Source organism: Myodes glareolus, chromosome 10 (assembly GCF_982192425.1).
Source record: "Myodes glareolus chromosome 10, mMyoGla1.1, whole genome shotgun sequence".
In the NCBI taxonomy this organism is placed as follows: domain Eukaryota; kingdom Metazoa; phylum Chordata; class Mammalia; order Rodentia; family Cricetidae; genus Myodes; species Myodes glareolus.
Genome location: NC_142035.1, coordinates 59450931 through 59466387, shown reverse-complemented (window position 1 = coordinate 59466387; position 15457 = coordinate 59450931). Strand labels below are relative to the sequence as shown.

At 41.1% G+C, this 15457-nt stretch overlaps 1 protein-coding gene across 1 annotated transcript in view; it reads right to left on the bottom strand.

The window, feature by feature from the left end:
* Positions 1-15457, bottom strand: part of Ino80 (INO80 complex ATPase subunit) — a 117473-nt gene that overhangs the window by 14882 nt on the left and 87134 nt on the right. The window contains exons 28-29 of the mRNA XM_085696449.2: positions 15277-15371; positions 5659-5731 (exon numbers count right to left, since the gene is read on the bottom strand). Of these exons, the coding sequence (XP_085552575.2) occupies positions 5659-5731; positions 15277-15371 (168 nt within the window). The remainder of the gene's footprint in view (positions 1-5658; positions 5732-15276; positions 15372-15457) is intronic.

The window sequence follows — 15457 nt, the reverse complement described above, 5'->3', positions numbered from 1 at the left end:
GTCTTCCATGAAATGGGAATAAAGATGCATGTCACCACACCTGTCTGGTCTTGTTTTTATATGAAGTATGATACCTCAATTTTGGCATAGGTTAATCTTTAGGGGAAGAAAATACAAAATGTTGGCCAATGCAATTAATGTCTATAGACGATGTGGAAATACACAATGTCTGCCACTTGTAGTGGAATACGAACTTACCAGAAGACGTACTAGAATTTTAAACTGAACCTAAAGATTTTTAGAAAATCTACCTATCTATACATCCACTCACCCCTCCCCCTTCCATGTATCTATTATCATACAGAGGATCAAACTTCCTTATATGCTATCAGCCAGGCAAATACTCTACCAGGTACCTACATCCTCAGTTCCTTTATTTCTTTATTTTGAGACACGGTCTTCCTATATAGCCTGGTAGGCCTAGAATTCACTATGTAGACAAGACTAGTTTTGAAAAAGATCCTTTGCCTCTGCCTCCAAAGTATACACTATGATACCTATCTTAGAAAAGCCATTTAAAATATCCAGGGAGGGGCTGGAGAGATGGCTCAGAGGTTAAGAGCATTGTCTGCTCTTCCAAAGGTCCTGAGTTCAATTCCCAGCAACCACATGGTGGCTCACAACCATCTGTAATGCGGTCTGGTGCCCTCTTCTGGCCTGCAGGCATATACACAGAAAGAATATTGTATACATAATAAATAAATAAATAAATATTAAAAAAAAAAAATAAAATATCCAGGGAGAAGGGGCTCAGGGGTTAAGACCATTGGCTGCTCTTCCAGGTCTTGGGTTCAATTCCCAGTACCCACATGGCAATTCACAACAGTCTATAACTCCTGTTTCAAGGAATCTGACACCCTCACACAGATATACATGCAGGCAAAATTTGTACAAAAAATACAAACAAATAAATTATTAAAAATATTTTCAGAAAGAGCAAACTAAGAAAATAGAGATTTAATAAAAAGGAGACTTAGATGAGGCCAGATGGCTCAGCTGTAAAAGATGCTCTTCCAAAGGACGTGGGTTCAATTCCCAGAGTCCACAGCAAACAACAGCTCACAACCTTCTATAACTCTAGTTCCAGGGAATTTGACACCCTCTTCTGACACCAATGCAAATGGTGCACAGACATGCATACAATCAAAACACAATATACACAAAATATAAAATAAAATATTTCAACATTCAGATTATCTAACATATGTAAAAATGATACACACACATGTGATAAAATCACAACTAAAAAAAGTATCTTGAAATGCTAAAGCCTGGCAGTGGTTCAGCATGACTTCACAGTAGACAAGCTTACACCATGAATCATAAGATTGCCTTAGCATTTACATTTTCCCTAGACATCTCAGTGACAATCAAACCTCTATTCAACTTGGGCTCTTCTGGACTCATAAACAGAAAACTAAAGCTTAAGAAAATAAAAGATGCATTTGGGAAGAGAACAGAAAAAAAAACAAAATATTGTATAGAAAAGGAAAAAAAAATCACAGGAAAAACAGTAAAGCATATATTTAAGTTAATAGGTTAAAGCAAGAATAAGAGTGAAAAGAATGAAACACAAAACAAGACCGATGAACACTGGGATCACCATTATGCGATCTGGTGGGTGTGCTGGGGGGGCGGGGTACACAACTGAGTGCTTAAGTGAGACACAGATGACACCCGTATTTCAGGTTTCTGGTGCTCAGCAAGGCAGTCTAGAGACAAACAAGTAACAATTAAAGGACTAGAAATGACTTAGCTAGGATGATGAAAGACTGTGATTCAGAATGTGTGGCCCAGCAATGACTAAGGTGAAATCTATAAACAGGACCTTCATGAAGCTGTAAATCCCAAACAGGCATGTGGGAGGCATGGTGAGGGTTGGCATGGTGCTTTCGGATTAGATTATAGAGGCCAAGGAATGAGGGAGTGAAATAGGAAACAGGGAAAACTCTACAGGAGCCAGAGAATTTAGACTAAGAACTGGAAGTGGGACTGGGGCTTTTTCTTCTAAGAGAACACATTAGTACAGTCCCCTGGGAGAACTAAAAGCTAACTCCACTGGGCATACCATGTTACTACTAAGAGGTAAAAAGCTCCTCCTCTCTCTACATGTAAACACCTGAAACAAGTCAGACAGAGAGAAAAATAAATCTGGGCAGTTTATTATAACAATGGCCCCCTAAACAGAGTCAAACATAAAGATATGTTAATTCATAGAGATATGCGAAGAACATGGTAAAAATCATCTGCTAAAACCATGTTTTCGCTAACCAAATAGTCTAGATAGTTTCCAGTGTTTACATACACATGCTTGCAATCACTTCTGCAATCATTAAGACATCAAGTCTTTCCCTAATGAGGCACACCATGTATGCTCAAATAAATTAGAAACAAAACACCTGGTGAGCATCCCATAACTCATTCAACTTCCTCATCAAACCAGGAGAGATGCATTGGTTTCTTAAACAAACGTTCCACTACTTTGTTACTCTATTTACTTTTACTTTATTAAAAAAAAGTTTATTATGTGGGCATGTTATTTACTTATCATAATGACTACAAACTTGGTGCCAACTTAATAATTTAAAAGGGACGCTTTGTGGTTAGAAGTCCTATGCGGACTTTTTGCTGCTTTGTGGTAGCAGATAAAATGAACACTACTTTTAAGACTTTAGTTTGTGCTATTTGTCCATTGTGGTCCACAGAAGTCAAAGGGTTGAATAGTCCTGTCACAGACCAAACTGACAATAGTCAAGCTAAGAAAGGAATATATGCTTTCTTAAAAAAAAATTTTAGACTTATTTAAGTGTATTAATGTTTTGCATGTATGTGTGTCCACGTGCCATGTGCATGCCTGGTGCCTGCAGAGGTCAGAAGAGGGCATCAGATCTCCTGAAACTGGACTTACAGACATTTGTGAACAGCTATGTGGGTGCTGGGAATCAAACTCAAGCCCTCTCTTGACTGCTGAGCCATTTCTCCAGCCCAGGAAAACATCTTTAAAAAGTTAATTATGCTGAACTTCTGCAGGGATCTCATCTAGCATCATAGTCTTAAATATCACCCAGAAGGTGATGATTCCAAAATAAGTCTCCAGGTATAGTCTTTCTTTTGAGCACTGTCACTTAGGCTGAGACTCTTGTTTACCCCACTTCTATCTTTCCCACAATGGTGTTCTGTATGTTCCCTCCCACCCTACTCTAGAAGTCAGAGTTTAAAACCCAAGCTGAACCACGTACTTGACTGTAGTTCCAGCACCTGGGGAGGCTGAGGCAAAGGGGAATCATTTGAGCCCTAGTTTGACACTAGTCTCAACAATATAGTGAAATCACGTTCAAAATAAAATAAAATACCCAAGCTAGTCCATGCTAATCCTCTGTTCAAATTCTTGTACCCTTCGATCAGAGTCTTGCCGTGACCATCAAGCATGCGTGATGTGCTCGTGTGGCACACGCTGCACTCCTCCTCCACTAGCTCTGCTCTGCTTACTCTCTACTCCTTGCTGCTGCTTGATCATGGCAACCAGATTCTTAGTCCAGGGCCCCACACTTATCTCCTCTGCCTGAAATCTTTTCTTTTTGCCAGACTAACTCTTGGCTTGCTTTCCTACTCTCTTCAGATCTTGGCTTACAGGTCACCCATGAGAGAGGCTTTAACATCACATACAAAGCAACAACCTGGGTCCTTCTCCCACTTTCACTGTTGTATTTTTTTATCATAACATTTAAATTAATTTTTCTGTTTATACTGTATCAACTACCACAACTAGCAATGTAATTACTAGGAGAAAAATAGAATTTCATTTTATTGAACGTTGAATTCTTAGTGCCTGCAACAGTGCCAGGCCCTTGCCTGATACACTAATCATTTGTTAAATGACTGAATGGACAGATGTAGAAACTGGCTCAGATATTAAAAAAAACTTCTTTTCTACTGATGAGGTAGGTCAAAACCTAGCATGTATAATAATTACTTACAAGATAACATGACTGAGTAAAGGGAAAGGACTAAGAAGGAATGTGATATTGGACGAGGAATCTGAAATATAAACAGAAGCTTACTAGGTGGAAAAGGTAGCTCAGAACATGATGATCTAGTCTCAGGTAACAAATTTTAACAGTAATACCATCACTGTATTACAGTAGTGTAATATAGTAATGGGTACTCTAAATTTACAAGTCAGTTATCCACTTCTCGGTGGGGAAGGGATCTGGCAATCAGGCGGGCAGGGCAGATACAGGCCTGTGAAGATGTTTTTAAGTCATGGATAGGAGCTTTAAGTAGCACCTTCAGTAAAGAAGGTTACAAACAATCTGTACTAGAGTGTCAGCAGAGCCAAGAACAGATTGGAACAAGCGGTATATGTCTAGGGACTGTGATGTGCTCGAAAGATCAGCTAGGAAAAAGTGAGGAATTTGTAACTGTTGGTACTATATGGCATCTTAACAAAAAAAGACCAAGGAAAACAAGGACAAGGGCAAATTTCTGACATGTAACAGGACAGGTGTGAACAACCACAGAGTGACCACATGGACAGCACACGTCACCACAGTCAGTCTGCCAGGTTGGTGTACTCTACACAGCAATGCCAACAGTCCGCAGGCCCTCATGCCCCATCCCACTTGGAAGTAAGCAAGGCAAGTTTGAATCTTATGGCCGATAATTAGCACTCCCACAGAATTTGATTTTCATTCTCTAAGGCACACAGTTTGAGGATACTACGGTTATTAAATAGAAAAAGTGGGCCTAACTTAGGAGTGGAGACTGAGACACAAATCTAATTTCAACTCCAGCACAGCTTCCTCAGACCACTTCACCATCCTGTCCCTCATTTCTCCATATCTCATGAACCTGCACCTTCCTAATGCACGTACTCAGACACTACATCGAGTGCCGTTGTTAGAGTCACACTTTTATAAAACGTTTCCTACTTACGCAGTTTTCAATCTAAATGTTTCTAAAATTGCTACGCTTCACTCTATGGAATAATGCTGAGATTCATAGGGAAGTTCTCTTCTTTCAGAGGCTGAAGTTGTCATACCAGGAGACTGGTCATTTGAAAGGATGGAAAATTTGCTAGAATATAATTTATTTTATCTTATTATTTTATGGGGGCAGGTTTCAAGATAGGGTTTCTCTGTGTAATCTTGGCTGTCCTGGAACTAACTCTATAGACAAGGCTGGCCTCGAATGCAGAGATCCATCTGCATTTCCCTTCCAAGCACTGGGTATTAAGGCTGTGCACTACCACTGCCTGGCTTAGTTTATTTTTTTTTAAATTATAATGGTCATTGCTATTTAAACAGCTCCTGAAGTTCACAACACAAAAGCATTACTGTTCCCAGTGATAAAACCACATGTTTTAGTCACAAAGCAATTGTTCTGATTTTTTTTAGTTACAGTTCCTCAAACAAATCTATCTGGATCGCTTGGTCGCCCCCACACCCTGTTTATTTTCACTGCTATGTCCCCAACAGTCAGCAAAGTACCTGACACACAGTAAGCAATTCATTAATCTTCTACTGAATTAATGTGTAAAAAAAGCATTCAAAGAGAATGGATAGGAAAAAACAAGAGAAAAGTTAAAATGCTTGTGAATAAAGTATTTATAGGAGAGCCCTGCATACCCAATGCATCATGCTCTCTTGCATCACTTACAGTATCTGCGGCCGTGAGATTGATACCCAGTCCTCCAGCTCGTGTGCTTAATAGAAACACAAAGATGTCATTCCTAAAGAAAGGGGGAGAAGAACATGTTAGAAGGAAAAGGAATAATGCAATGTGGAAATAGAGAGGAGTTTCTAAAAGCAGAATCTAGGGCTAGACAGAGTGCTGGAGACGACACTGCAAAAGTGTTCTCCCTTTAAAATTCAAATCATGGAAGTCATCTTCCAATTTGCACGTAAGTTTTTGCTGTCACACTAATATCTGAGTGATACCTAATAAAAGTATAAACATGAAGCAAATATAACAGAAATTTGTCACTATAGAAAGAGATCTCTGGCTATACCACATTACACATACATTGGTTTGCCTTCTTTCTTGTGGTGCTCCTGGGAACCAAACCTAGGAACTTGTACATGCTTAGTAATCTCTACCTCTGAGCTACACTTTGAGTTAAAAAACTTTCTCTCTTCTTTTGAGAAACTTTTTTTTTTTTCTTGTTCAGGCACGTGTCTTTTATTGTGTCCAGTACTGACCGGTTGAATTGGTTTAGTCTGCTCAAAATGAACTCCTAAGACATACTACTAGCAGCTTCCAAGTCCTCACGGCCTGGCCAACAATGTGGAGAAGAAGGGTTTGCGTGGGAGACGCAGTCGTTGACAGTGGGGAAGGCTGTGTCACAAGTGTGGTCCAGATGCCAGGCAGATGGGTGTCTTCCTTTGGAACGGGTGTGTGCTTCATTCTTTTCCAGCTTGCAAAAGTCAGAAGTAAAAACTGTGGAGGAATGCTGCTTCCTGGCTTGTCCTCTGCTCACATTCTGCTGCTTTATCATACACTCCAGGTCCACCTACCTTGAGAAACTTTTTGTATCCTTGGCTAGCCTTGAACTTGCTATGCAGCTGAGAATGATCCTAGATTTTTTTGGTCCTCTGGCGTTCATCATTAAAGCGCTCAGATTACAGGAATGAATGCACCACTAAACCTAGCATTCCCATTAGCATTTTTCCCTTGAGACAAGGTTTTAACTATGTATTCAAGGCTGGCCTGGAACTTGCTATGTAGACTAGGCTGACTTTGAATTCATGGATTCCCCTGCTTCTGCCAGAGTACTGGAATTAAGGAAGGTATGTGCAATCATGCCCAGCCTGGTTTTGGTTTGTTTCTGCTTATGTATTTGTATATAAACATGTGCCTACATTTGGAGGTCAGAGTTCACATTGGGTGTCTTCTATCTTTTTTTTCTCCATATTTTGTGAAACAGGCTTTCTCAGTAAACCTGAAGTCCATGGACTGGCTAGGCTATCTGGATAGCAAGCAGCAGGGATCCTATGATCCCTGGTTTCCCATGCTTGAATAGAAAGCACTTTACTGACTGAACAATTTCCCAGCCTCCCATTAGCCCTATTTTTTAATTTTCTTGAGACAAGGTCTCTCTATGTAGCCCTGGCTGTCCTGAAACTATGTAGACCAGGCTGTTCTCAAACTCACAGAAATTTCTCTGTCTCTGTCTCTTGAGTGCTGGAACCGACAGCCCTATTTAAAAATTACTAATTATCAACGGAGAAAGAGTGCATGTATGACATGTGCCACATGCATGTGCATGTGGAGGTGAGAAGATGGCTTTCAGAAGTCAATTCTCTCATTCCACTCTAGGTTCCAGGGAACAGAACAAACTCAGGTGACCAGGTCTGCTTGGCAGGAGCTTTTTTAACCATGAGTCAATGCCATTAGTCCCCAATTTTAACTGGCTAAAGTGTTCCTAGATCACGCAGAGGCAAATAAATCAGAACATAATCCTAATAGTTTGAAAGATTATTCTCTCTCTGAGTGTGTATGAGAGAGAGGGGAAGAGACTGCACGCATGTGTGACCAGATGAGCGGGCACGCACACACAGGCTCATGTGTGTGACATCAAATAAGTGAAGGTCAAAGGACAGTTTATAGGACTGGGATTCGGGCTGTTACGTTAGGCTTGGCGAACAAGTGCTGTTATCCACTGACCCTTACAGCACCAACTTTAAGATGACGTAACTCAGAATAATAAGTGCACCCCAGAAATTCAGGTCTGGTCATGACTTCTGTGGACTAACTTGACTTAGGCCTAGCCTAGGGAAGACATTTAGGATGGATGCATTTTTAGAAAAGGTCAACTCAGTACTCACACAGAAACAAGTAGATGCAATTTGATTCCTAACCTAAGCGTAGCCCAAGATAACCTTTCATTTCCATGTTCTCACCTCAGGTTACTTTCCAGAACGATTCTAACAATCTATTAAAAAAGATTATGCTAGTGAAAATATACAAGTCCTCTAAATCATGCTGTCAGTTTCTCTGCATGCAGTAAGGAGCACAACTGGAAATCCAGCTCACACGAGTCTCTCCAAACAGCAGTGCAGTGAGGAGCACAACTGGAGACCCAGCTCACACGAGTCTCTCCAAACAGCAGTCAACACTCTCATCTTTTTCAAAAAGACTTATTTTTGACATATTTGTGTGCACACCAGAAGAGGGTACTGATCCCATGGAACTAAAGTTATAAATGGTTGTGAGTTGTCAATTGGATGCTGGGAACTGAACCCAGGACCTCTGGAAGAGCAGTGAGTGCTCTTAATCCCTGAGCCATCTCTCCAGGCCCAATACTCATCTTTGGAATGTCAGTTTGACACACCTGGACTGAACTAAACAGAGCAGCTAGAGAACATTCTAGTACACTGATATAAGGTAAGTATAACTATGAAGTTCTAGATACAAGGCACTAAATCACAGAATAAACTGAGTTTTAATCCAAGGGTTTCAGTAAAAGAATGTGGGGTGGCACGTACTTGAAACAGAAGGATCTCTAAGAGTTCGAGGTCAGCCTGTTCTATACAGCAAGACAGACTCCACCACCACCCCGGCACCCAAAGCCCCCTAAAAAAGAAAAAAAATCCCAGCTGCTGACATCAGAGATCTCACCCGTTTAGGCTATTCTTCTTGGTAAAGTCATCTGATATCTCAAACTGCTTCATGGATTACAAAAATTAGGACACTCCAAACATAGTCAAAGTGACTGACTGAGGACACAGTCACAGACATGACTGTTGGTGAACAGTGGTTAACCACTGAACTAGACAGGCCCATTACTGCCATTCAGAAAACCTAACTTTTCTGGAGGCACACATGGACATCAAAGCGTATCTAGGGCCCCTAGTATGTCAAAACTCAAAACCTCTGTACTCCCAGAAAAGTTTTACCAGTTTATCCTTGAATTTTACTTCATACCTTTCCCTTTTTTCTGCAACAGTGTCTCAATATATTTATTAAGAAGGAAGCCGGACTTGGGAGGCAGAGACAGGCAGATCTCTGTGAGTTCGAGGTCAGCCTGGTCTACAAGAACTAGTTCTAGGACAGGCTCCAAAGCCACAGAGAAATCCTATCTTGAAAAACAAAAAACAAAAAAAGGACTATTCTTGCCAGGCGGTGGTGGCGCACGCCTATAATCTCAGCTCAAAGGAGGCAGAGGCAGGTGGATCTCTGTGAATAATAGGATACAAGGGCTGTTACACAGAAAAAAACACTGTTTTGAAAAACGAAAAAGAAAAAAAGAAGAAAGAATACACTTACAGGGTGGCAATGGCAGGGGCGGCAGCGGTTTACACCTTTAACCCCAGAGGCAGGTGAATCTCTGTGAGTTCCCAGCCAGCTTGGTCTACAGAGTGACTTTCTAGGACTGCCAGGGCTACACAGTAAAACCCTGTCTTGAAAAAAAGAATATACTTGCCAGTTGTGGTGGGACATGCTTTTAGTCCCAGCACTTGGGAGGCAGAAGCAGGCAGATCTCTATGTGTTTGAGGCCAGCCTGTTCTATAGAGTGAGCTTCAGGACAGCCAGGGCCACACAAAGAAACTGTGTTTTGAAGTCTCCCCCACCAAAGAAAAAAAGAGAAAGAAAGAAAGAAAGAATTACACTTCTAAGAGATGTGGTTCAGAGATAGAAGGAACATTAAAGCTTGATGGCTCATTTACCTTATTTGACGTAGATTCTTACTATGTAGCCCAGGCTGGCCTTCAACTCAGTAATACTCTTGCCTCAGAATGCTGGGATCGTAGGTGTGGCCACCATACCAGGCTTTTTGCTTTCCCTTTTAATCTTTGAATTCATCATCCATTATAATATTTCAGAAGTTTACTTAATTCATAACATTAATTTTAGGATTAAAATACAAAGCAAACAACAACAAAAACTGTAAGGCACCTGCCAATTTACAAGTGAAGTTTCCCATGGATATAGGCTAATATAAATAGAAATTTGGATGCTCACAGGTCCAGGGAAGAACAACAACAAAATAAAAGTTGACTAAGAATTTAGGGCCCAGCTAGTGTCTAAAGAATGTCCTGTATTTCACTTGAGCACTGAGCCTGCTCTGGCTCCATATAACTTCCTCTCCTGTTCTAATACCTGTGTGATATCCACCAAATGCCGAGAGCTTTCAGCGTGTGATTCCTGAAGAAGCCTAGCCTATGAACACCAGGTGGACTTCAGGGAAAGTAACTAGGTATGTGACAGAAAGGCAGAAGGCAGCTGGGAAGACGAAGAAAAGAAGAAATTACACACTGCTCATAGTGTTCTGGAGGTTTGCAGAAATCACACACAGATGCAGTAAACATGAAAAGGAAACACAACACACATAGAGAATATAAATAAAATAAATTAACACAAAAACTTAGATCTACAGCTGCAGAAAAAAATTTTCTTGACCATGTTGTGTTCTGGAGCCCTGGCTGGCATCAGACCTGCCACAGACTGCCTCTGCTCCTGGAAGGCTGAAACTGTAAGTATTCACTACCGTGCCAGAGTGAAAACACTTCTTTTCTGTACTGAAAATAAAACTTCTGGTGAGACATATTTAATAAATCCAAAGTCTGGCTGTAATTAATTTAATTTAATTACAGAAAATAAGGATTACACAAATCTTGCGCTGTAATTATCAAAGGAGTTTCTATTCTAGACTATATGTCAGATTATTATAAACAAAATTTCTACAGCTACTGAGAAGTTCTGTTTTACCTAATATATTTAGGGATGTTAATATAAGCTAATGTTTTTTTTCTTTTAAATATTTATTCATTTATTATGCATACAATATCTGCCTACATGTGTGCCTGCAGGCCAGAGAGGGCACCAGACCTCATTACAGATGGTTGTGAGCCACCATATGGTTGCTGGGAATTGAACTCAAGACCTTTGGAAGAGCAGGCAATGCTCTTAACCACTGAGCCATCTCTCCAGCCCTAAGCTAATGTTTTAAGAGTTCTGATTAGATAAGACAAACTCCCAGAAGGCAACAGTGCAGTCTGACTACCCTCCAGGGGCTGCAGAGAAGTCACATTCAGGGTTCGCCAACTGGCAAGCTCTTTGCCTGGTGGAGTAGGTGCAGTGCCTATGAGGAGCACAGGAAACCCCACACTGCACAGGCACACCTTGGCCTCAATCTCACTCTTTTTTAACATCCTACTAAATCCCCCTTGCACCAAAATGCCTGAGCAGTACTGAGCATGAACAGATGGGAGTGAAGCTTCTTGAATGACTGAACAAGCGGTCGAATGTAAGAGGACGCTGCAGCATCGCAACACTCTCACTCTGCAGAGAACAACCAACAGAGCCCATGCTAAAGTCACTTCCCCCACACTTCCCAAAGGGTTACTATAACTGCTCAGATACCTGCGGTGGGGGTGGGGGGAATCCATCTGGTAAGGCCAAGGGGTAGGAGAAAGGGAGTAAAGGCCAACTCATCACAGAGGAAAGACCTTGTGAATGGCTCCCAGGATCACATACTGATCACATGTTCTGAACGCTGCCAGGACATCCTGGCCAAACAGTCTTTAGTCTCAGCCAGACTTTTTCCTGGAAGGACCCTCATAAATAAGCCTTGTATGAAGGGAATGCAAATGGCTTTTTATAGGAGCTCTTGTTTACTCTGGCTGACCTTTGAGCCACAGGGCTTTTGAGTTGAAACTGCAATTTTTTTCTTTTGATGTCTTTTCACTAATAATGAAAATATTATGCAAAGCATGCCTTTTGTTTTGAAAAACACTTGTTTTTTTCTCAATTTTAAGATGCCACTCAGACCTCTAAGAATATCTTATGTGGGAAACTTGGTAGTGTACTATGTGTATGTCTGCTGCCCTTAGAGGCCAAAAGAGAGCACCGGGTGTCCAGGAACAGGATGGCGTTAAGGACAGCTAGCTGTAAGCCACCATGTGAGTGCTGGAAATCACACCTAGAGCCTCTGCAAAAACAGTAAGAGCTCTTAACGGGCTGAGCCATCTTCAGCCCCTACAGGAGAGTTTAAAACTACTGGCACTCCTGGACCTGCTTAATGAACTGTTCTTACTAAGTTAATTAGGAGATTAGCTGAATATGATCCTTCATGCCCATAATTTCAGCACTTAGAAGGCTGAGGCAGGAGGATTACTTTGAGTTCTGGGCCAGCCTGGGCTGCCTACCAAGATTTAAAAAAAAAAACCAGAACAAAACAAACAAAAACCTTAACACTGAAAGAAATGGCTGAAGAGACAGCTTAATGTATAAGTGCCTGCTGAGTTAGAATGAGGACAAGGAGGCAGTGACACACCTCTGTACTCCCAGGACAGAGACAGGTGGATCCCAGGGCTTAACGAGTACCAAGAGCGAGCTCCTGGCTCAATGAGAGACCCTATCTCATAAACAAACAAACAAACAAATAAAAATTAAAGAGTGACAGAAGCAGATGCCTGACATTGACTTATGGCCTCCAAGTTTAGGTTCTCTCTTTCTACCTCTCACTACTCCTGGAATTTGATCAGCTATAATAGCTGTAAACTCAGTCACCAGATATCAAATGTTACAAATCTCATGCCAATTTAGGCTACAGGTAGAGAGACCCTGCCTCAAACAAAACAAGAGAACCAGCCATTCAAAGACATGGGCTATATGAGACCTGTCTCAAGAAAGCAAACAAAGTAGAACAATAAATAAATAAAACTGAAATAAAAGAAATGAATAAACATAAATAGCTAGGTGCTTAATTTTCTTCCCAGGAATTAAAAAGATAAATACTAATTGGACATGTAACTAAAGACCAGAAAGTCAGAAGCATTCTCATTCATACTGTAAGGTCTAAATTCTTTTTTTTTTTAATTTTTTTTTCATTTTTTAAAAATGTGATTAGCCTTAAACTGGATGTGATGGCACATACCTTTAATCCAGCACTCAGGAGGCAGAGGCAGGTAGATCTCTGAGTTTGAGGCCAGCCTGGTCTACATAATGAGTTCCAGGACACCAGGGATGTTAACAAAAAAACATGGTTAGCCTGCATGTAAGTCTGTGTGTAGTGCCCCAAGAGTCCTGAAGACAGTGTCAGATTCTTTGAAACTGAAATTATAGACTGTAGTGAGCCACTGTGTGGGGGATGGGAATTGAACCCAATCCTCTGGAAGAGTAGCCAGCCCTCTTAACCACTGTGCCATCTCCAGCCCCTCAATTCTCTGAATGTAAGAAAGAATGCTATCAATGGATTTAACAGACCTATCTGCAGAAAAAACATGGCTTTCTCTCTGAGGAGAGCCAGGGCTCTGCTTAGAACATTGAGAAGCAGCACACAGGACATGAATGGTTCTTGCAAATCCCCCAAATGTAACATGTTGTAGCTGAAAGTTCACAGGCTCATTAGCAGCTGGGAGAGGTCCTGTGCTGAGAGCTACAAAGAGGACTCACTGAACTCCACTGCAATTTGTCACATTGCTCTGAATCTGTAATACTAGAAAGTTTATAGGAAATGGAATACAAACACAAATTCAAAATCAGCTCTAAGAAAAGACTGAGAGAGAGAGAGAGCTACTGTTGGCTGATGTGGGATTCCCCTTTTGTATGCTGTGGATATGTTTTATTACCATTGGTTAATAAAGAAGCTTCTTTGGTCTATAGCAGGGCAGAATATAGCAAGGCAGGGAAATCCAAGCAGAGACAGAGGAAGAAAGAAAGCAGAGTCAGGGAGACGCCATGTAGCTGCTGAAGGAGCCACAGACTCGTGGTGATATATAGACTAATAGAAATGGGTTAAGATATAAGAGCTAGCGAGGAATACGCCTGAGCTGTTGGCCAAACAGTGTTGTAATTAATATAGTTTTTGTGTGATTATTTGGATCTGGGTGGCCAGGAAACAAAAGTACAGTCTCCATTTACAGTTGGCACTTGTCTTGCATATGCTAAGTGAGCACTTTATCACTGTCTTTAGCCTAACATGTAGCTCTGTAACATTTTTCTTCATAGACATTGATATCCTCTTCTTTGGGGGTCGTCATTCATATTCAGAATTTTTTTTTATTGCTGTAAGCAGCAATGCCTGTAGTTCCAGAACTCCAGAGATAGAGACAGGGGATATTAAGAGGTAAGGTCAGCATTAACTACCTGTGATCCTGTCTCTATTTTCAACTTTAAAAAAGAAAAGGAAGCCAGGCAGTGGTGACACAGGCCTTTAATCCTAGCACCTGGGAAGTAGAGAAAGGCAGACTTCTGTGAGTTTGAGGCCAACCTCACCTACACAGTGAGTTCTAGAACACATTACAAAGCAACAGAGAAATCCCGTCTCAAAAAACAAACCTTCTAAAATAGTAGGTACTGACGTGAGAAAAAAAATGGCTGTGTGTGGTAATCCATGCCTGTAATCCTAGTTAGTATTCAGGAAGAGGCAAAGGATTACTTACTGCAAACTCTAGGCCAGCCTGGTCTACAGAGCCAGTTCTAGCCAGTCAAGGCTACATAGCCATATCATTTTTCATATTAATATTCATATTCTTTCTTTGATCTGAATCACTCTAAGCAGACTTGGCAAACTCTGAGAATAGTAGGCTCTAGTTGCTGTGGTGGTGCACAGAAAGGTGCAGACAGGAGGATACCTAGATCTCGCTATCTAGCTACTTGTGTACAATCAGTAACCTCCAGGTTTAGGGAGTCGTTGGAGAGCAAACTGATGAGGAGGACATGTAATGTTGATCTCTGACCCTCACAAATACATATAGGAGCCGGGCGGTGGTGGCGCACGCCTTTAATCCCAGCACTCGGGAGGCAGAGGCAGGTGGATCTCTGTGAGTTCGAGGCCAGCCTGGTCTACAAGAGCTAGTTCCAGGACAGGCACCAAAAACTACAGAGAAACCCTGTCTCAAAAATCAAAAAAACAAACAAACAAACCAAAAAAAAAAACAAAAAAAACAAATACATATAGGAACAATGTATCAATATACATACACAAAAGGTAGGCATGCTATTGACTGCTTAATAATCTAAGATGCACTGGCTGGAAACAAACTGACTGGAAGCACCTGGCCTGGCCTGCCAAATGATGACTCCTCCCTATAGGCTATTTAGGCTTGCCATGGAGAAAGGAACAGGAGGATGTCGGGTTCCCCATGTTCTCCTGGCCACCAGAGAGTACATTTATTAAACATGGGCATTTTAATTTGGTTAAATCTGGACTGATTGGAATTCTTAATGCGCCTGTGGAGAAGCTTTTCCAAACACAAACAACACATCATTTAAAGCACTAGAGAGAAAAAAAAAATCAAAAGAATTTCTGTAATTCCCATTAAATGTTACCTGGTCTGAAAATCAGCAACCATGTCTCGTCTCTCTGAGATCTTGGATGAACCATCCAGCCTCATGTAGGTATGCTTCCTGTAAACCATATATTCCTGTCAACCAGAACAAAAGAACACAGTAAGTCTGATGGCAATCACTGCATTCTAATTCTCAAGCTTTTGCCCACTGTATCCAGATA